General features: G+C 30.5%; 1 protein-coding gene across 1 annotated transcript; it reads right to left on the bottom strand.

Moving 5' to 3' along the window:
- Window positions 1-83: 83 nt before the first annotated feature.
- LOC7456200 (putative UPF0481 protein At3g02645) lies at window positions 84-22456 on the bottom strand. Its single transcript, XM_002300042.4, has 2 exons — window positions 21028-22456; window positions 84-477 (listed from the first exon to the last, which is right to left on the bottom strand). The coding sequence occupies exons 1-2, from the start codon at window positions 22402-22404 to the stop codon at window positions 220-222; spliced, it is 1635 nt and encodes a 544-aa protein (XP_002300078.4). The 5' UTR covers window positions 22405-22456; the 3' UTR covers window positions 84-219.
- Between the last annotated feature and the right edge of the window lie 1460 nt (window positions 22457-23916).

Genomic DNA, 23916 nt, shown 5'->3' with positions numbered 1-23916 from the left:
ATAATTATGTATCTTTTTTTATTTTCAGAGAAGGAAAAAACAAAAAAATTAAACAATAACTTGTTATTTCTTGAGGAGAAAACGTTAAAAAATGCTACCGCCTCCCACGTGTTCCCCCGCACTAGTCTTTGAAAAAAATTAAAGTGGGAAAGACAACCACGGCCTTCCATGTTGAGCAACAACCAGTCCAGCTTCTTAAACGTAGACTCCAAAGACTAGCTAGTAGTGGATATGAAACAAGCGAGCACAGTCATAAACTGAGCAAAACGCTTGCAGCGATGTTATGAGCAAGAGCAAGATGGAAGCTAACAGTGTGAGAAGCTTCCATGAACTAAATACATGCTGCTTCATGAACTTTTCAACCTTAACTTTAAATAGTCCATCATGATACTTGTTAACATCTTCAATAACCTTATCCAAGAATGGAACTTTTGTCAATCTAATAGACCTGCTCATCCCATTCCATATGTTGGCCACCTCTTCATCGTTCTTCAAATGATTCAAAATAATGCCTCTTTCTCTAAGTATTTTTGCATCCTCCCCGGTATCGATAATCCCATTCATCAATTCTGTGTAACGTGTAAAAACCATCGGACCTGATGCGTTTGATGCTTCATATGCTACCAAGTTTCTCAAGACTACATCACTATTTACATCCAAACTGACAGTCGGGAGGTAAAATGTACATGTCTTCTTGTCAAAGTTGATGGTTGAGATGCTGCCTTTACTAGGCACAAAACGCACCCCGCATTTGGAGAGCTGGGTGACGGAAGGAATTGTGATTTCTTCAACCAGAGGTGGTTGGTCAATGCTGGAACAAACACTTTGAGATTCAGAGAAAGCGTCAGGTTGTTTCGCGGATCCAAACCCAAGAACATTGGAGAGGATTGACCAAGGCAATTTGAGTATCACTGCAACAGGTGCTGATCCTAGCAATTTTTTGAGGAACCCTGCAGGATCTATGTTTAGACTTGAAAACAGATTCCAAATCTCAATCAGTAGTTGCTTCATGTAAGTAGAGCCAACTGAAGGCTCTTCGTTTTCTTGTGTGGCTTTGGTATGATCCTTAACTTCTTCAGGTATATTGACAGATTCTTCAACCTTGGGCACGATAATGTGGTACAAAAAGTCTAGCAAGTGGGCATGTTCCGAAACTCTTGCTACTGGCAATCTCACCATTGTCTTGAATGGAGAAAGTTCTTTACATGATCCCATCAACATGGAATACAACATGTCGTCGGCCGATTCTAATGACAGAAATCGAAATTCTAGCACCTTCCTCAATGTGAATAGTGGAATTTGATTCTCCAACATCACTATATCTCGAAGAATTGCATTACAGCTTGATTTCCTATAGGAATATTCAAGAAAATGAGGCATTCCTGAGGAAACTTCGGATAGCATTTTAGGGCCACGGAGATCATAGACTTGTAGGAACTCAAGCAAGAATGATGCATCAATGGCCATCATCCATGCTAGAGTTTCACCGTTGAAGTTTAAGTACTTGTGGTAGCATGCACGAATCTTGGATTCGAGCTTCATTAATTGCTCAACAAGATCTCGAAATTTAAGACTTTGAAGCAGCTTTTGACTTCTTTTTGCCGCTGATAGCTTATATCTATCCATCTCATGTAGCTCAAGACGCGAGTAATGGTATGGACCAAGTGAAAGTTGTTGTGGAGTATAAGAATCTGGGTCGCTAGACATTAGGGCTTTGGGGACATTAAAAATGCATATGGGAATATTACTGTCATCTTCAACCTCGTCTTCGATTGTTCGACGGATTGTATTGACCCATTGTAGCTCATCGAAGATTAGACTGGAACAAGATGACAGGGTGGGTTGGAGAGAAGACATAGTTGCTTTTGTTATAGAAAAACTTTTTGCTAGCAAAACAGTCACGGAGCGCAGTTGTTCGGCGTCAGTTCTTGTGCAGTTCAATTTGGTGGCTTCAGTGGATGGGGGGATGTATGCTTTTATATGGTTTCTCGTCTTGGGTGCAGGTTTTATTTTATTTTTTTTCAATTTAGTTTTTTCTTTAGTGTGTTAATAAATTTTATGATGTCAGGCTATGTAATTAATAATATTTACATATTAGAAGAAAAAAAGTGTGAGGAACTTAAAGAAATAAGAAAGAGTAGATAGAATTTTCGATCACAGATCTCTTTTTTGTGTATGTTTCTCTCCTATAATTGTAGCTAAATACCATATTTAAGAAAATATTAAAATATTACAGTCCCTACCTTACGTCTCAAAAGAGAAGTTTGTCAAAAAAAGAATCTTGACAATGCAGGGTTGCCATGTTGACTACGCATGTTGTAGTCCAAACATACAAATTAAATAATACACAGAATTCCCCACTTTTCTGCCCTACAATTGTGACCCACCCTCATTCCCTATCTCCAAGTCTAAATATTTCACCTTACTTTCTCCCACCTCAACCATCGCCGGCCCGTTTATCAAATCAAAATGCAAAAAATTATGTGAAAAGACACGTTATTTTATTGTTTTAAACAGTAATGATATTTTTAGTTTCATACTTTGTTCTCCATAAATTCGATCCGTATTTGGATTACTTTATTGATCCTCAACTCCTTATTACTTTCAAATTACATTATTTTTTTTATTCCAATAAACAATTCAACTCAATAACTTAAGTTGTTAGGTAAAATTCCACTATATAATTTATATTATTCTCTAACATATCCCCTCAAGTGAAAGCTCTTTGAACTTGAAACTTACACAGACCCACATTACCTTATGCTTAATTTTTATCAAATAAATGAAGATGGTGAGATTCAAACTTGTGACCGCTTGATCATCAAGACTTTAATACTATGTTAAGGAATTATCTCAATCCAATAGCTTAAACTGTTAGGTGAAGTTTCAAGATATGATTTATATTATTCCTTAACATACTACAAGAACATGCAAAATTCATTTATTGGTTTTTAGTTCCGGGTAGAGATCTGAGGATGGTTTAAGAAACAATTGGATTCTGAAATTCCAAATTAAAAGCTTTGTGAAATTAATCAACTGATTACAAGTTGAAGAAAAAAGTTGTGCCCTACAACGGAGGAGAAAGATATTAAGAAAATGTAGTGATATTAAGAAAAAGGAAAAACAATTGGTTTCAGTTTACTTTACTTGTAATTAGGTCTAGAATGGTAGTTTTTTCTCGTGTGAAATAGAGCTAAAATCGACATCATGGTCTTGTAGGGTTGCAGGAGCACAGAACTTTCATTTTTTGGAATTATGGGAGACTTTCTGAAGTGGCAATCTAACATGATCACTGAAAGAATCACTCGTAGCTGCAAGGAAATTCCACACCGAGCAACTCTCTGAAGATTCACGATGAGAACCCAGAATTTGATAACGCGTAATTACAGTAAATAAATTGACTACAGACCAAGGGTGGATCATATGACTTCTGGTGTTTCGTTGTTGCGAAAACAAGCTGACTTTGAATTAATTAGTTTGTTGACTGCCTAATTGACAAACGAAATTTCAGTACGGTCGGTAATTGACAAACGAAATCTTCGTTCTTCTTGCCTATAATAGCTAGAATCTTCGTTCTTCTTGCCTGTCCAATGTTAAAACTGAACACACATTAAACACACGCACGCTGCTACGATATCCAGCATTTTTCAAAATCTTTTCTTATTTAATTATATAAAAATTAAAATAAATACTTGTAAAAAGACCAGTGATTAAATTCTAGAAGAAAAATATATTGTTTTAGGGAACATTATCTTCACTCAATATTGTAGTATTTATTTTGTTTTAACTTTAATATTTTTTTTATTAGCAACATGGTTTATTTAATAAGAATTAATGGGTAATTATAAAAAATATATATTTATAAAAATTCTAATGACTTGAATTAAATTATTTCTTTTTTATATATATTTTTAATCAAAAACTCTATTTCTCATTTATTTATTTATTTTGTTTTTAGAAGCATTGATGTTCTTTAAATAAACATTTATTATAATCATAAAAACAAGTTTTAATAATAAAACAAATTATAAAACAAGCAATAACAGCCATAAAATGAGCAAAATGCTTGCAGCGACGTTAAAAGCAAGAACATGACGAAAGCTAACAGTGCGAGAAGCTTCCATGAACCAAATACATGCTGCTTCAGGGACTTTCCAACCTTAACTTTAAATATTCCAACATGAGACTTTTTAACATCTTCAATGTAATGGAACTTTCGTCTATATATCTAAGCCAATGTGTGGTATGCTGGGTTATATATATATATGATGTTGTTTGGTGTATTTTTGGACAATATAAAAATTATTTTTATTTTATACAGGTTGCTCTAGTGGCAAAAGTTTTATTCCAATAAAAGAAGTAGGATAAGTTTGTCTAATTTTTTGCACAATTGTTAACCCAATTGATCTGAATTAATATAAAAATAAAAATTATTATTATTATTATAATTTTAAAATTTGATTAGGAGATCAACTCGAGGTAAGACCTAGGTCATGTATTGGGTTGACCACTGACCCGAGTCAATATAAAGATAAAAATAGTTATTATCATAATTTTTTTTTGTATTTTTAAAAAGTAGGCGAAACTTTCATGGATTTCATAAACTGGTTATTAAATCCAACAATGCATGCAAAAATACCAACAAAATTATTTTTCTTGAATTTTGGTATTTAAAAAAGGCTAAATCATGCCATGTATTTTTTTGTTTTTATTATTTATGAAAATATAATTTTTATTTTTATTTTTGAGATGTTGGTCATAAGAAATTTAAAATAAAGTTATATTTTTTAAAGAAAGATTTTTGTTATTATTTTTGGAAGGAAACCGATTTATTAAATACCAAAAAAGCGCCTCGCGTGTATGTCATAATTTCAAATATTAAATATAAAAGGGTAAAAAAAATAGAAAATTCAAAATTAATTTCACGATGATCTTTAAAAAAATTGACAATTTATTAAAACTAGACTAATGACTTGTTTGACAAAACTCAAAATAAACAGAACATAATGTAAAAATATCAACTACTTTAATCAAGATATTAACTCAATGCTAACTAAATGTTCATCAACTTGAAATTAAAAAACACCAAAAATCCACACAAATCTTATTAAATTCAAGAACTTAATTCAAATGTCATGCCAAATCAAATAAATCAACATAGATCCAAACATAATCCATGAATCATTATTTAATGTTCAAATCAACGTAAACTCAAACGTAAGTCATGAACCAACATTTAATATTCAATTAACAATCACAACCCTAAAATAAACTCACAATTTAACACACATCAATCCAAGTAAAATAATGTCCAAACAATCCAAAATTTATACACAACAATGAGCATTTTTTCAAGGATATAGATTGACAATTTGTCCAAAAAAATAATTTGAGGTTATAGATTGACCATTTGAGGTGTTTGATGTGTCAAGGATATACTGAAATCAACATTGGAAGACCACTAGAACAATGGTGATGCATGTACTAGGCGCCACCACCATTACCAGCGTGTGGGTTCACGCGACGATGTCTGTTGTCACCTATAAAGTAAAGAAAAACCATACAATGCAGTAGATTTTATTTTCTTTTTTTCTCTTCTTTTATTATCTTGGTTTATATTTTTTTACTGTTTCAATCTTCTTCTCCGTGAGCAAAGCTAAAGGCATGGTGGGTGTTTCATTGTTGCTTTGACGAGGCGGCGTCAGAAGAAATAGGGAAAGTCATGGCTAGGGGTTTGTGAAGGAGAGTAAGAGGGTTTGATGCGAATCTCTTAATCATGTGGTCAAGCAACCCCCAACAAAATAGATAACAACCTGGAAAGCAAAAAATCAGGTTTGATAGAATCTTGACCCAAAAGTAACCATGTACCTAAGAACCAAAGGTATTGAAAAAATACTTGGACCCAGAGATAACCTTGTATCTAAGAACCATAAGTATGTGAATGATGACACAAATCCAATTAATCTTCGATAAGTCAGTGTACGATCTTTGTCCATGCAAAGAAAGGTTGTTTTTATCATAAACAAATAAAAGAAAAACTCACGTTTATTCTCCAACTTACTGCTAAAATTTGCAGCAAAAAAAAACACAATATAATCTCTTCTAACTAACCCTAATGAACCCCTTTTAGGTTGTAAGCTAGTGGTCTTAAACTAGTAATCAACTAACATAAATTCAATAATAAAATAAACCCCTAAATAATGTTTAATTGGCCAGAATAAACTCAAATTAAAAATAATTATTCAGTATTAAATAAATAAATAAAATATTTTAATAAAAACAAAGTCTTCATGCCAAAATTCCTCCATGTTGCTCGAAATTTTAATTTTCGCATATTCTTGGTGGATTTTCAGTCCTGACTTTAAATATGTCGTTCTCTCTCATATGAATGAATTAGTAGGCATATCATCTATGGTTGGAAAGATTGAGATGCCTAGTTTTCATACCAACTTGAATAGAAAAACAAAACTCCACATGTAGCTTCAAATATGTCCTAAATAGTACACAATGGTCTAATATGGCAGATTTGACAAGATTTGTCTTGTAACTTTGACCCTCTTCAACAATATATTCTTGAACTCCATTTGACCTGCAAATTTACTAAAATATAGTTCTATGTGTCTAGTATCTCTATGTAAAATTTTAGCTCGTTCAAATGTACAGTTTGATAGATATGCTTTATCTCGCAAAACTGGTCAGTAAATATTTTAAGGCAAAATTCAGATCTGACTTAGTTTTCATCATCCTCCCCTTCTTTAAAAAGATTCGATCTCAAATATGTATCATGGAAAAAGATCCGATCTCAAATATGTATCATGGAAAAAATCTTCTAAGGTAAAAAAATCAGTACCAAATTGAAGAATAACATCATCATCAAAACCAAGAAAAACCTTGTTAGCAAAGAAGGTCCCTCTAATATACAAACTCTCTTTTTCAACCATCTTTTGCTTCTTCAATTTTAGTTGCTCCTCATATATTTGCTTAGGTGTTAAAGATGTAAGAGTTATAGGTCTTCCATTTATCTCAAATGAATACTTATTTTTCACTCCATCATGCATAACTCTCTTATCATATTGTCATGATTTACCAAGCAACAAGTGACTAGCTTGTATTGGTACAATATCACATAACACCTCATCATGATATTTACCAACAGAAAAGGCAACAAAAACCTGCTTATTCACTTTTACTTCACCAGAATCATTTAACCATTATAATTTATAAGGTATGGAATGTTTGGTAGTGTGCAAGTTCAACTTTTTTACCAATTAAGTACTGGCTAAATTAGTACAATTATGACTATCTATAATTAAGCTATATACCTTATTATGAACATGGCATATTATGTGAAATATGTTCTCCCTCTGACGTTCCGAATCATCCACAATGACATGCATATTCAGTGCTCTCTTCACTACAACTGTCTCTCGCCCAACTGGATACTTAACACAAACATCATCAACATCCTTCAATGATGACATCTTCTCCTCTTCATCCTACCCATTGGTCTTAACCTCATTATTAGATTTCATAACTATGACTCTTTTGTTTGGATATTGTAAAACAACATTTAATGTGCATTTACAAGAAGTTGGAGTAACATTGTTGCATTTAATAATGAATGAGGTATCTTTCTTCTCTCTGGGGTATTCAGCCTTGCCCTCCTTATTTTGTAGTGATGGACCTCCTTCAGTGTTAGCCTTTCAATTAGGTTTTCAAGGTTTTGAAGGGCTTAATGGTTAGCTTTGCTGAATGGTACCCTTTCACTTAAGTTGTTTCTCCACCTTCATGGCGATATGCACCATCTCCTCTAACTCCACATAATGATACAACTCCATAATATTAGATATATCATGATTAAGGCCATTCTTAAATCTAGCCATGATATCCTCCCTATCCTCCTTAATATAAGATCAAATTATAACAAGTTCCATCTCATTGAAGTACTTATTAACACTCTTTGTACCTTGACTCAAACTCTACAACCTTTGATACAATTCTATATAAAAGTGGCTAAGCATTAATTTTCTCCTCATAAAGGATTTGATCTCATCCCAAGTATCAACTTGTCTTTTATAATTTCTCATACGGTTTGTCACTAACTGATCACACCATACAATGGTATAGTCACTAAAGGCAATCACAATAAGCTTGACTTTCTTTGGCTCTAGATAATTGTGACACTAAAAAATCCACTCCTTCTTCTCTCATTCTAAATAAACTTTAGGATCATTATTCCCTAGAAGAACCGATATTTTTAGCTTAATTGTACCCAAATCTCCACCTAACTCAGTATTATGGTCCTGGTACCTATAATTACACCTCTGGCCAACATTATCACCATATCTTTCCCCTACAAACTCATAATTCCACTGTTTTCCAAAACATTCCCCATATCCCATGGACATATCTTCAAAATCAACATCACTCATGTTTGCATTATCAGCCACAAACTCATCTATATTAGTGTTAACTCACCTAACAACCCTCCTAACATTAAATTCTCTTCGCCTAGGCCTGATTTAACATGTTGCCTCTCCAACCTATCCAACTTATCTCCAAATTCATTGGTCATTCAATCCATCCGTTGATTCATAATACGTACCCAAGTTACAATTTCATTGTCTCCTCTTTTTGGTGCCATGTCGTTGCTTGCCTTCAACATCATTGAATCTAAAAATTGGTTACTTAACATGAAATATATATTCCTCACCCACTCCCTAACGTATTTACACTTCTCTCATGTTTCCCTTAAATATAGGCTTTTCACTTAAATATGTTTGCTACACCTTTCTTTGACTTTTACGGAACTGAAATCAACACCAAATATAACAACCATAACAATGTATCTAAATATGTTTATATGACTTAAAAAGTAAGAAAAATATGAAAACAAGCAAAGATAAAACTATGATTATAATTTCACGAGAAACAAGCAAATTTGTATGAAAAATGAACGTTTTTTAAGACGCGAAAGAAAAAAGATGTTAAGGTTATATAAATAAAATTTAAATGACACCAAAATATATCAATTATGATGTTATTATACTATCATTTGAATTATTGATGAGAGTTAAACCCGTTATGACAAGTTGCAATCAAGTTGCAATCCCAAATTTAGTTCCTATAGCAAAAGAACTCCAAATGGCCTTTAATTTATATGGGGTGCGATTAGAACCTTGAAATCTAGTATATAAAGTTTGAGAACTTTTTGAATTTTATTGATATGATATTCCCTTCTGATACGAATCTGACTTGTTATAACAAGTTTTAATCCCGACCTTAGTTACTATAGCAAACAATCTCCAAATAATCTCACTTTTATATGGGTTGAGATTAGGACACCTAGAACCAGTATATAAAATTTGAGAAGTTTCTGAATTGGTTTGGTCTAAATTATCCCTTGTTTGTATTATGTGGCAGATTCAACACAAGTGACTTTTGGATTTTTTTTTTCCTCTTTTTTTTACTCTTTATGCTATTGATATATTATAAGATGACAACAAATAAAAAAATAAAATCTTTTTTTAAGAAACCTAGATGCAAACTACTAAGCTTTAGACACGAAATAATTAAAAACTTAATCATAGACAACTAAAGTTAAGAAAGTTGAAACTAACAAGAAGAAAATAAAGGATATAACTTGGTTTTTGAAGCCTAGCTCTAATACCAACTGATGCGAACATCTTAAGTACATGGTCAAGCAACCCCCAATGAAGTAGATAAAAACCTGAAAAATCAAAAATCAGGTTTGATAGAACCTTGACCCCGAGGTAACCTTGTACCTAAGAACCAAAGGTATTGGAAAAATACTTGGACCCAAAGATAACCTTGTATTTAAGAACCCTAAGTATGCGAATGATGCCATGAAGCCAATTAATCTTCGATAAGTCAGTGTACGATTTTTGTTCCTACAAATAAAAATTGTTTTTGCCACAAACAAACGAAGAAAATCTCACATTTATTCTCCAACTTGCTACTAAAGTTTGCAACAAAAAAAAACATAATATAGTCTACTTTAACTAACCCTAATGGACCCTTTTTAGGTAGCAAGCTAGTGGGCCTAAAATAATAATTAACTAACTTAAGTCCAATAATAAAATAAATCCCTAAACAATGTTTAATTGGCCAAAACAAATCCAAATTAAAAATAATTATTCAATATTAAATAAATAAATAAAGTAGGACAACAAAAACAAAGTCTACATGTCAAATTTCCTTTGTATAGCCTGAATTTTCAATTTTCACATATTTTTGGTAGATTTTCAGTCCTGATTTTAAATATATCATTCTTTCTTGTATGGATGAATTATTAGGACTATCATATGTGGTTGGAAATCTTGAAATGTCTAGTTTCCATGCCAACTTGAATCATAGACAAATTCCACTTATAGCTCCAGAAATGTTTCAAACAATACACAAAGGTCTAGTTTGACATATTTGACAAGATTTGTCTAGTAGCTTCAACCCTCTACATTAATATGTTCCTGAACCTTATTCGACCTAAAACTTTACCAAATATATTTCCATGTGTCTAGTGTCTCACTGTAAAATTTCAGCTCGTTCCGATGTACGATTTGAGAGATATGTCTGATCTCATAAAATTGGTCAGCAAACATTTTAAGATCAAATTCGGACCTGACTTGGTTTGTATCATGGTCCAATAGGTTCAAGAGGAGGTGATGGTTCAATTTGGATAAATAGAGTTTGGATAATTGTTGTTTTGTTAGCATTGATGGAGGTCATAGTCGTCATTGATAGTGAGAGAAAGAGAGAATGAGGGTTGTCATGGTGTTTTTAGAAGAAAAAACTTAGTTTGGATTCTTTTGTGGGCTTGGAAATGATGGGTGATTTTTGAAGTTAGTCTTGATGGAGGAGATTGATGAGGTTGAAGAAGAATTTGTTGGTTGGGGAAGAAAGGTTGGTAGGTAGAAATGCTTTTCATGGTGGTAGTAGATGATTGTTGTTGGTTTGGCAATCAAAACTAAAGCTTGTGGGCTATGATGGTGGTGTTGTGGTTTAGCTAGACTGTTGGTAGTGGTTGATGGTGGTGATGGATACCGTTGCTAGGAGGAGAAGGTGGTGCTGTTAGTAACATTGATGGAGAGGATTGGTTTGAGAAGTCTCCTATTTTTCTTTATTTGATGGTGATAGTGAAGGCTTTTGGGCTAACGATTATTGAAGGAAAGAGGGTAGGGTCACAGGATCTTTTTGTGTTTTTTTTTATTCAAGGATTGGATTGATGTATATAATATGTTGATATGTATATAGGGAAAAGTTAAAGAGTAAAGTGAGAGACAAGTTTTTGTTGTTTGTCTTTTTTAGGGGGAGAGGGTTGTGAGGATCATGTTTTTGGCTTTTTTTGTTTTTTTTTTTTTTGCTCAATGCTCTCCCCAAAATCCCCTCCTTTTGTGTGTGAGATTCCCTCATTACTTATAGGCAAAATAATTTGTCTTTTTCTTTCTAATTGCATGGTCCCCAAGCAAACTTGGTGACCAAGAAACTCAAAATCACTTTGGTCCCTCATTTTCTTCTTCGTTTTTTTTTTTTTGCACTTTTGGTCCCCTTGTCCAAATATTTTTTGTTTTTTTTATTTTTTTAAAATGCAACGTCAACGTTGATTCAATGAGAAAGATAAATCAATGATTTTAAAATGAGTGCATTGGAAATTGAACGCGTTGAAAGTAAATTTATAAATTTTGAATTCTTTTGAAAAGATGCTGAAAATAGAAAAAATGATGCAAATACATCAAAAATATATTTTTTGGATTTTTTTGTTGTTTTTTTCCATTTGTTTTGTATAGTTTAAAAAACATTAAGAAAAATGGGTAAAAAATCGAGTTATGACAATAATTATATGTTATTTAACTACAATGAATTGAGACCTTTTATTTAGTAAGTACAATATTAACATGTTATTTTTAAATAATTTTTCTCTTATACTCTCATAAACTGATAGCTTAAAAAATTCCTCGTAGGCAACCTTGTCAATTCTTACAATCTTGAAATTCACATTTGAATAAATCTCAAATTTCATGGTTCAGAACATATATAAGTACTACATAATAATTCTTATTTCTTGTAATACTTAATTTCATTAAACATTTCTCTTAAACTGTTATTGATTGTAATTTTATATGAGCTTTATCAATTAGGAGGGCATGCTAGTGGTAGTTTGAATTTATTATGTTTGGGTCCTAAAAGAAAAATCAATTTTATAACGAGCATTTCATCAATGGATGTCTTTTATACTGAAGAGCATGGTCATGGTAGAATGATCTATAATAGTAGAATTTGTGTTAAGGGATCTACCTATAATGAGTTTGAAGATGATTATTATAGGAAGTTAGAAGAGGTGAATGAATTGCAATATCATAGCGAGTATAATAGAGCTTTTTTATTCAAATTCTATTATTATGATACCAATAGAGGAATTAGAGCATATCCCCACCAAGGTTTGGTCAAAATTAATGCATAGGCTAGACTTCACAATGTCGACAATGTTTTTATTTTTTCAAATAATGCCAACAAGTTTATTACACGTACATTGCTTCCTTTAGAAATGATTGTTCTAGGATTGATTGGTTATCCGTAGTGAAAACCAAACTCAAGGTTCGTGTCTAAGTTGTTCAGGATGGTAATGATGAAGTAATTGTGAGAGACAATGTCTTTCAAATTGATGAGTTAATTTGCTCCATCTACTGACTTAAAAGAAAATTCAAATTTTCATGTAGATGTGAGTATTTTTTATGATGTTGATGTTTAGGAGTTAAATGATATGTTAAGAACTAGTGGACATACAAAAGTCAATAAAGACGATGATATCGACAAGCTTCAATTCAATGAAGAAGATTATGATGGACACGACGATGATGAAATTGAAGATGAAGAAGAAGAAGAAGAAGACAATTTTGATTAAATTGATTTCGAACTGATTTTAATTGTAAAACATTAATGCGTAATGAAATTGACTTTAATGTAATCTTTCTGGTTGTTCCTTTATAATGAATTATTGTTAACATCGATGGAACATTTATTGTTGTGATTATATTATTATGTTATTAAACAAAAATGGTGTAACTATGTTATGATTCTATTGTAGTTGTAGGTTGGATAGATAGGGAAAACTAGAACTTTTGGAAAAAGAAATTGTTTTATATCGATGGAATTACCAACGAAGTGTAAATACCAACAGAATTATCGACGAACTAAGTCCCTCGAAAATTTTTAGAGAGTTAAGAAAAAAGTACATGACTTTCCACTAATAATTCCATACAGAATTACTGATGGATTAAGTCCTTTAGAAAGTTCCAGAGAGTTGGGAAAAAATTACATGACTTTGCCACTGATAATTCCATGCCATTGATAATTCTATATCACCGATGAAATTATCGATGAGACAAAATTTCATCAGAGAAATTTAGGGGGGGTTTGGGAAATTTTAGGTTTTATTGAAAAATTTAAGTTTTAATTACCAACAAAATTATCAACAAAATGTAAAAATTAATAAATATTTGATTATTTGTCAAAATTTCAAACAACTTTGAATATTTTGTTTACTATTTTTTCCAATAGTTGAGTTACTTTCAAATTTAGGCAATTAGGGTTTGTGTATGAATGTGTTTGAAAAAGTAAAAATGAGTGAATATTAGTTTTAAAAATAAAATCAATTGGTTTGTGTCTTTATTTATTGATGTGTATTTACAAGTAATAAAAATTTTAGTAGTCTCTTGTATAAGGGAGGTGCTGCTGAATTTTTTTCAATAAAAAAAATAGGATATAATGATAGTGTTATTACATTTTTATGCTTTAGTTTATTTATATAATGAAGAGAAGATCATTAGTGAGTAATACGAATAGTAGCACTGTTAGTTCTTCTGACAGCGCTTCTAATGACCATAAGTCGTTAGGTGATGACTATGACCAAGCATCTAATGCACATGCACCCTCTCTCGATGTAGACTTGTCTAGTGCGATGCCGCCTCACAGAGAGGGTGTACCTTGTAAACATGATCTATACATTTAGAAGTACATTGCTTAGTGGAAGTTCAACCACAACATGTAAGTTTGTTTTCATTTCCTAAACAATTAAAAAATAAACAACTATGGATAATTTTTGAATAATTAATTTCAATGAACGAATGAAATTTTAGGTTCACAAATGTGGAGGTTGCTTGCACAAAACATCATTGGTACGTGTACGAGGAGCTGTTGTCAAACTTTATTGGTACATGTGGTCTACCTCATCCCCCACTTGGTCTCGGTGAAGATCTCCCTCCTCTCCCTTCTCTTCCTCCTCTTTCAACTTTTGTCCACTAGATAAATTATATTCAATAATATTTTTTAAATTAATAATCAAATTTTGGTTTTTTATTTTAATTTTATTCTCTTTTAACTTTTTTTCTTGTTTTGTTTATTTTAATTTTTTAAAATATTAAATACAATACTAAAAGAATTATCGATGGAATTTGAAACACAGATAAAATTTTTGGGTTTTTTTTTCATAAATGCATTCCATATTTGAATTACTTTATTAATCATCAACTCCTACCTTCCAAATTACGTTTCTCCATTTTTTTCTGGATTGCAAAATCATGCAAAAATCATATATTGATGTAAACCCATTCAATTCAAAATATAGTTGCTATTGACCATTTGATTTTTAGTTTTGATTAAAGATAAAAAATTATTTTAAAAAATAATTGGATTTGGAATGCCAAAAAGTTTTGTGAAATCAATGATTACAAGTTAAAGAAAAAAGTCGTGCCCTACAAGGAAGGAGAAAGAGATTAAATTTTTTTGGTGATATTAAAAGAAAAGGACGAGAAATACTTGTAAAAGGTCTTGATGGCTCACGGTAATGGTGTACTTTTCTCCCTGTAGTGTGAAATAAAGCTAAAATGGACATTTTGACCTTTTGTGGAATGCAAGGGCAACGAACTTTCATTTTATGGGATTCTGGCTGCAAGGAAAATTCCGCACTGGAATTCTCAGATTAGATTCATGATGTGAATCCAGAATCTGATAACGCGTAATTACTGGTAAATAAATTGACAAGTGACCATGGGTCTATTGATGGAGGGCATTTTCATTTGCAGCTGGATTCAAGTTTCGAGTTTTTAAAAGTATTGCAGTGATTGGTTTTTTAAATATTTTTTTATTTAAAAATATATTAAAATAATATTTTTTTTATTTATATTTTAAAATAATATTTTTTTTATTTAAAAATATATTAAAATAATATTTTTTTATTTTAAAAAAATTATTTTTAATATTAACATATCAAAATATTTTAAAAATATAACAAAATTAAATAAATTTGTTTTAAATTTTTTTGAACCTGTTTGAACGTAACGTTAAATAAAGGTAAGATCTTTGGTATATCATTGTTGCGAACACAAGGTGACTGTTAAGACCATGTTTGTTTTCTGGAAAGTGATTTCCGGAAAATCATTTTCCAAACTTTCCTGTGTTTGTTTGCCGTTAGGAAAGTTGGTCAACGGAAAACACTTTCCAGTCAAAGGAAAATTTGGCTTGGTCTCCAGGAAAGTGTTTTCCTGAAAACTTTGGGTGGAAAACACTTTCCGGAAATTGTGAAAAATTTAGAAATGTCATATTATTTGCTGATTATATTAAATTTGGTCCTCAAACTTTTGATTGCTATATATATTTTGCTTTGAATATTTATTTTTCAATTTCATCTCTTAAAATTTAATTTTTAATATTAACATATCAAAATATTTTAAAAATATAAATAAATTAAATAATTTTTTTTTAAATTTTTTTTGTTGAACTTGTTTGAAACATAACGTCAAATAAAGGTAAGATCTTTGGTATATCATTGTTGCGAACACAAGGTGACTTTTAAGACCATGTTTGTTTCCTGGAAAGTGATTTCCGGGAAATCACTTTCCAAACTTTCCTGTGTTTGTTTGCCGTTAGGAAAGTTGGTCAACGGAAAACACTTTCCAGTCAAAGGAAAATTTGGCTTGGTTTCCAGGAAAGTGTTTTCCTGGAAAATTTGGGTGGAAAACACTTTCCGGAAGTTGTGAAAAATTTAGAAATGTCATATTATTTGCTGATTATATTAAATTTGGTCCTCAAACTTTTGATTGCTATATATATTTTGCTTTGAATATTTATTTTTCAATTTCATCTCTTAAAATTTAATTTTTAATATTAACATATCAAAATATTTTAAAAATATAAATAAATTAAATAAATTTGTTTTAAATTTTTTTTGTTGAACTTGTTTGAAACGTAACGTCAAATAAAGGTAAGATCTTTGGTATATCATTGTTGCGAACACAAGGTGACTTTTAGACCATGTTTGTTTCCTGGAAAGTGATTTCCGGGAAATCACTTTCCAAACTTTCCTGTGTTTGTTTGCCGTTAGGAAAGTTGGTCAATGAAAAACACTGTCCAGTCAAAGGAAAATTTGGCTTGGTCTCCAGGAAAGTGTTTTCCTGAAAAATTTGGGTGGAAAACACTTTCCGAAAGTTGTGAAAAATTTAGAAATGTCATATTATTTGCTGATTATATTAAATTTGGTCCTCAAACTTTTGATTGCTATATATATTTTGCTTTGAATATTTATTTTTCAATTTCATCTCTTAAAATTTAATTTTTATATTAACTTTGGTTCTTATTTTTATAATTGTTATTTGCTTTTCCCTTATCATTTTCTTATTGAAATTTTTTATCTATCAAATTTGGTCCTCATTCTTTTGATTGTTACTTATTTTATTTGAAATAATTTATGAAATGTTAATTATTATTATTTTAATTTCTTCATCTTCCATTTTCATTTTATTTTTTAGATTTGCTTTCTATTATTTTGATTATTATTTATTTTATTTGAGATAATTTATGAAATTATATTTTTTTCAATTTCATCCTCATTCAACTTTTTAATTTGTAAGATTTGTTCCTCATTATTTTAATAAACTTGAGAAAATAAAACATTAATAAGTTATTTTCCAGCTCATTTTTCATGACATAACCAAACACTGGAAAGTGTTTTCCAATTTATTTTCCATTACACTACCAAACATCGAAAAATAATTCACTTTCCTGGAATTCACTTTTCAAAAGGAAACTACTTTCCAGCAAACAAACAAGGCCTTAATTAACTTGTTGGTTGATTGCCTAATTGACAAACGAAATTCCAGGTGGTTGGTAGGAATGTGCCTTTGTAAAATCAGATTTATAAAATCTTTATTATTATAACTAGATATGTGACTGTGCATTGTCATGGGGAAGATGTTTTTTTCTTCTAAAAATATATATATACAGGTTTTTTTAAATATATTTTGTAGTTGTAAGTAAAAAAAATAAAAATATATGCATATATATAATTAAAATAAATCAAGAATTATGTGTATTAATAAATAAATAAAAATCATAAATAATAACAAAAAATAAAACTGGAAAATGAAGAGACAATTATAGAACAAGATAAAAGATAAAGAATTCATAATCTTGACATTATTTAAAAATATATAAGAATAATTTACTATTTACAGATTTCCATGTGGAGTGTTTTTGGAATGTTATTAAACTTGGCATGGAGGTTCAATCTAGTGACTTGTTGATTAGGTACCTGGCTTTGATTGAGTTTCAAATTAAATTGGGCTGCTTTTGACTTCATCGACCTATTAGGTCCACGTGCTACTTGAGGTCAAAATCTTTTTTTGTTTTTTAAAAAGACAACGATAATTAAAATTATGGTTTATTAAAAAATTTAATCATTTCAAATAAAAAAATAAAAATATAATAAACGCTCTAAAAACCTCAATAAACCAACTTATCACATCAAAACACATATAAATTGGTCCAAAAATATAAAATTAAATCAAACGAAAAAACTATTTCTTAACACTTATCTATTTTTTTTTTAGATATGAAAGTTTAAAAATATCTTAATAGCATTTCTCTTGTGAATATGACACCAAATTTGATTTTTTTTTTTTTGTTCTTGAAGCTTGTCCAACCGACTACTATCTCTCTCCTCACAAATCCTAGGGATTGAAACGCAAAACATATGAAGTATAGGATTGAAATGTAAAAATCTCACTAAACATGGATCAAAAATGAAAAAAAAACAATTAATGAATCAAAATGTAGGTTTACGCACCTCATGAACAGTAAAGAAATAGAGAAAGAGAGGTGGTTTTTTATGTTAAATTTGATCTTTATTATTTCAATTTATTTTAAGTAATAAAATTGAATTCTATTTTGTAAATTGAACATTAACTTAATGTTATAATTTTTTTTATAACACAAAAACCTCATAGCAAGTCAATTGAAACAAATGATCAGGCTCGAATTCAATGAACACATTATTATAAGAAGAATTAGAAAAAAAAAAGGTTCAGTGAGTGAAATAAAAAATGCTTTAATGATATAAAAATAGATTGTACTATGCGAATTGATTGTGGTTTGTGTCTAGGTATATAGTGAAGTCAATGAGCCGTTAAGTTTTTTTTCATTTAGCTTTTGCTTATGGTAATAAACCCAATTATATTGTACATAGTTGACATGACAATTAATTTGTAACAGAGGGTTTAGAAAGTAATTGAATGATTAAATTTTATGAGAAGAAGTACTCAAATAAAAAAATCAATACAAATATTCAAATAAAAAAAAAATCATAAAGTTTAAATATTTCATTAAAACAATAAAAATAATTAAAATAATATTAACCTAATCTCGCTTGACGGGTGGAAACAAGGGTGACGCATCTCAATTTTGTTTTTCAAACGTTTTTTATCATCTTAATTTTTTATATGCATTTTTTGTTGGATCTTCTTAACTTTTTTTTTCATTCACATTTTTTTTTATTAAATTCTTTTGCTTTTCGTTTAACATTTATAATTTAATTTTAAACAATTAACCTTCAATAAATCATGATGAAACGATGTTTAAAAATTTAAAAACAAGAGACAATACAAAATAATAAAAATATTAAAAAGATAATAAAAATACAATATAGGAAAAAAAAACACAATCTAATATGATTTGCAATAGTTATCTATAATAATTTTTCTTTTTTTTCTTTTAATTTTTTTTATCAAGTTATTCCCTATACAAACTATTTATATTAGATCAAGATCTCGGAATATAAATTCTAATATAATTTATATTCCTATATCATCATGTTTTTTTCCTCGTAATTATATATTTTCTAATTAATTTATAATACTTGGAAATATCATTTGAAAAAAGAATTTACATACATCAAGTGGAGTAAAATCGCATTGACAACATTTTTTTTTTGAAAATATTTGAAAACTCCAAACGCAATTAATAGAGAGATAATATGTATTGGATTGAAAATCATTTTAAAAAATCCACACATGTGAAATATATTTAAAAAATATATTTTAAAAAATTAACAACGAATGGAGAGATAATTCATATTAGTATAAAAATTATTTTGAAAAACTCACACTTCGAGTGAAATAAACTGCTTCAATGTAAAAATCTTTGAAGAATCCAAATGAACGATTGAAGATATAAGCCACATCGGATTAAAAATTCATTTGAAAGAAAATATATAAAGAAACAAAATATCTTGAAAAAAACGCATTGAATAGAAAAAATTGTATTGATATAAAAACGTTTGACTCTTGTGGCTCTACTCTTTTTGTGATTTTTTTATTTAATTATTTTATTTTTTGATATTATAAAATAAAATTCTCTTAAAATAAGATAATTACAATGATATTTTAAAAATCACTTGTAACACCATACTTTTAAAATAATATTAGAGTTTTTTTAAAGTAATATTTTGTTCATGGATATTTAATAAGAATATAATTTATTTTTTATTTTTTTAACAATGGATCTTTTATACAATTTTCTCAAAATAACTATTCCTTTATTTATTTTTTTATATAATGGTATAAGAATTATCAAGATATTTCTTTTATGTTTTTACTGAAACTTGCTATTAAAATCATAATAAATCTTTATTCAAAAAATTACCAAACCATGAATAAAAAAGACATTTAAAAAAAAAAGAAATAAATACATAAACAATGCAAGAAAATTTTGAACAAACAAAATTTTGACAAAAACAATATTTTTCTTGACCATTTTGACTCAATATATATAGACCCACACCATTCTGTTCAATTAGTTTATTGTTTTTTTTTTAAATACAATTTTAAATATAAGTTTTGTGAATGGATTATATTATTATTAAAAGATTTTTATATTTTAATGAACATCCGCCTTCACTAAATTAGTTGAAATTAATCCAACAAATTTTTAAATATCAGGATTTAAAATTAAAAAAAAACACCTGCAAATTAATATTAGTTGGAATTTAATTAACAAGGCTTATAGAAGCTTGATTATAAGAGTAATTATAAATGATTCTCCTGTAATCTTGCAGTTTCATCATAGAGAGTTCATGGTGATCAGTGAGACAATTAGTCTTTCCTGCTAGTCTTGTAGTGCTGGTTTAAGGATCATCTATCTCAAAATCCACAAAAATTTTACCCCAAGAAATTAATATTTCCTTGATCATAAAATTTAATCATCACATTAATAAATCTCTATAATTATATATCTTATCTTATCTCAGAAAAGGAAAACAAACAAAAAGACTTCACAGAAAAAAAATGCAAATGTCTCCCCCTACTTGTCTTTCAAAAAATATAAAAGGGAAAAAGACAAGCAACACCTTGCATGTTGAGCAACAAATATTGGTCCAGCCTTTTATGGTAATGAGATAGTACTATAGTAGACCCCAAAGACTAGCTAGTAGTGGATGTGAAACAAGCGAACACAGTCATAAACTGAGCACAATGCTTGCAGGAATGCCAACAGCAAGAACAAGATGGAAGCTAGCAGTATGAGGAGCTTCCATGAACTAAATACATACTGCTTCATGAACTTTTCAACCTTAACTTTAAATAGTCCATCGTGATACTTGTTAACATCTTCAATCACCTTATCCATGAATGGAACTTTTGTCAATCTGATAGACCTACTCATCCCATTCCATACGTTGGCCACCTCTTCATCGTTCTTCAAATGATTCAAAATAATGCCTCTTTCTCTAAGTATTTTTGCATCCTCCTCGGTATCGATAATCCCATTCATCAATTCTGTGTAACGTGTAAAAACCATCGGGCCTGATGCGTTTGATGCTTCATATGCTACCAAGTTTCTTAAGACTACATCACTATTTACATCCAAACTCACAGTCGGGAGGTAAAATGTACATGTCTTCTTGTCAAAGTTGATGGTAGAGATGCTGCCTTTAGTAGGCACAAAACGCACCCCGCATTTGGAGAGCTGAGTGACGGAAGGAATTGTGATTTCTTCAACCAAAGGTGGTTGGTCAATGCTGGAACAAACACTTTGAGATTCAGAGAAAGCGTCAGGTTGTTTCGCGGATCCAAACCCAAGAACATTGGAGAAGCTTGACCAGGGCAATTTGAGTATCACTGCAACAGGTGGCAATTTGTTGAGGAACCTTGCAGGATCTATGTTTAGATTTGAAAACAGATTCCAAATCTCAATCAGTAGTTGTTTCATGTGAGTAGAGCCAACTGAAGGCTCTTCGTTTTCTTGTGTGGCTTTGGTATGATCCTTAACTTCTTCAGGTATCTTGACAGATTCTTCAACCTTGGGCACGATAATGTGGTACAAAAAGTCTAGCAAGTGGGCATGTTCCGAAACTCTAGCTACTGGCAATCTCACCATTGTCTTGAATGGGGAAAGCTCTTTACATGATCCCATTAACATGGAATACAACATGACGTCGGCGGATTCTAATGACAGAAATCGAGATTCTAGCACCTTCCTCAATGTGAATAGTGGAATTTGATTCTCCAACATCACTATATCTCGAAGAATTGCATTACAGCTTGATTTCCTATAGGAATATTCAAGAAAATGAGGCATTCCTGAGGAAACTTCGGATAGCATTTTAGGGTCACGGAGAGCATAGACTTGTAGGAACTCAAGCAAGAATGATGCATCAATGGCCATCATCCATGCTAGTGTTTCACTATTGAGGTTTAAGTACTTGTTGTAGCATGCACGAATCTTGGATTCCAGCTTCATTAATTGTTCAACAAGATCTTGAAATTTAAGACTTTGGAGCAGATCTTGACTTCTTTTTGCCGCGGAGAACTTGTATGTATCCATATCATGTAGCTCAAGACGTGAAAAATGGTATGGACCAAGTGAAAGTTGTTGTGGAGCGTAAGAATCTGGGTCAGTAGACATTAGGGCTTTGGGGACATTAAAGATGGATATGGAAGTTTCACTATCGTCTTCAAGGTGATCTGCTTCTATTGTTCGACGGGTGTTAGTGACCCATTGAAGTTCATCGAATAATCTGAAAGTAGAACAGCATGAAAGGTTGGATTGGAGAGGAGACATGGTTTGCTTTGTTAATGGGAAAACTTTGGGTAGTTTTTTGACAGTTTTCAAGTAATCGTTTACTGGGAATAACACAACTCACAAGCGAGGGGAGTGAGGCTTTATACATTTCACTTACACCTAGTACCGTGACAGAACACTGTAGCAACACCACGATGTTGCTTACAAGTTTCCTCGGTTACTTATCTGACCAGAACAAGTTTCTCTTATGGCCATATATAGCAAAACAATGTCGTCGACGGTGGCTTTGTCGTACGTATTAATTCAATATTGTATCTTATGAACAGGAAAGAGCAACTCCAACAATTCTGGCCTTCAGTACGTTGTGGCCCTAATTTTATGTTATGGAAAACGCAAAATCTTTGGTTTTTGGTCTCCCAAATTAAGGCCATGCCACTATTATTTATAAAATAAAAATGCTAAATTGTAAAATAAGCTAATCATGTCTAGCTAGGCTATTTGCTTTGTGGTTGAACCATATGATTATCAGCTTTTTCTTATAAGATTATAGCCTAACTTCTGTCAGTGTATTTGATAGCTTTCTTGCTGTGGTGTATTTGATAGTTTTCTCCAAAAACGCAATTTCGAGTCTTTTAAGTGCTTCAATTAATTTATATTATGTAATGGAGAAGCACCATTAATTCCTCATTATATATTATAAGATCTAAAGTCTCTTTATGAATTAAAAAAAAAAACTATATATTGTTGTTTATATATTCTGGCAAAAAATTTAAGCAACTTTGTACATGTTAAATGTCCCTTTATGTAAAAAAAAAAAAAAAAAAAAAAAAAAAAAAAAAACCTGTCTCTTTCTCATGGTAGGCATGCAACGTGACTTGGAAACGGATGACGCGTAATTACAGAACACATTATTGACTTACGACCATGGATTTGTGGTAGCTGTCCTCCGCTATATGAGAAGTAGTGAGCTGTGAATTTTCTTTCCCTGTGATAAAAATCATTTAAAAAAGTTAAATTGTTGATATAGTTTTTTAAATAATATAAATATAGTTTTTTTATATGCACTTCAATGAAAAAAATAAAAATATTATATGTCAATTCTTTTGGAGCTTCCCTTATCCGCATCGAATTCTCATGTAATGATGATGACCTCTAGCCATTCATTTTTTTCTCCACCGAATACTGCTAAACGTGAACATTGTTTTAAATATTTAGGTTATAAAAAGATCGATCGATCCTGAGTATTTGAGTTTAAAAAAATAACCACATGATAAATAAAAAGTCATAATTGTCGACCAAGAAAAACCTATAATTTATATATAGATTTGTAGAAGATGGGTTTCAAATCCTATGCATTTAGTAGAATATGTTAACTAATACCCAATATCAATGAAGAAATCGTAAAAAAGGAAAAAAAAAAGCATTAAAACTCATTGAAAGTTCTTCATAAAAACAATAATAAATGAATCCTAAATCATGTTTTGGATAGTGCAAATAAAGAGAAAGTGGGCATAAATCTATTAACCTTTGTGGAATTCTTCCTCCTGTGCG

This window comes from Populus trichocarpa, chromosome 1 (assembly GCF_000002775.5).
Source record: "Populus trichocarpa isolate Nisqually-1 chromosome 1, P.trichocarpa_v4.1, whole genome shotgun sequence".
NCBI lineage: Eukaryota > Viridiplantae > Streptophyta > Magnoliopsida > Malpighiales > Salicaceae > Populus > Populus trichocarpa.
Note: the sequence above shows the minus strand (reverse complement) of the source record. Positions and strands in the feature narration are given on the sequence as shown.

What these genes read in the sequence shown, in the direction of transcription:
- LOC7456200 (XM_002300042.4), bottom strand. Translation starts at nt 22,404, where the DNA reads ATGTCTCCTCTCCAATCCAACCTTTCATGCTGTTCTACTTTCAGATTA. An exon ending in ATTTGAAGAACGATGAAGAG is followed by an intron (nt 478 to 21,027) that starts GTGGCCAACGTA and finishes AACGATGAAGAG; the next exon opens with GTGGCCAACATATGGAATGG.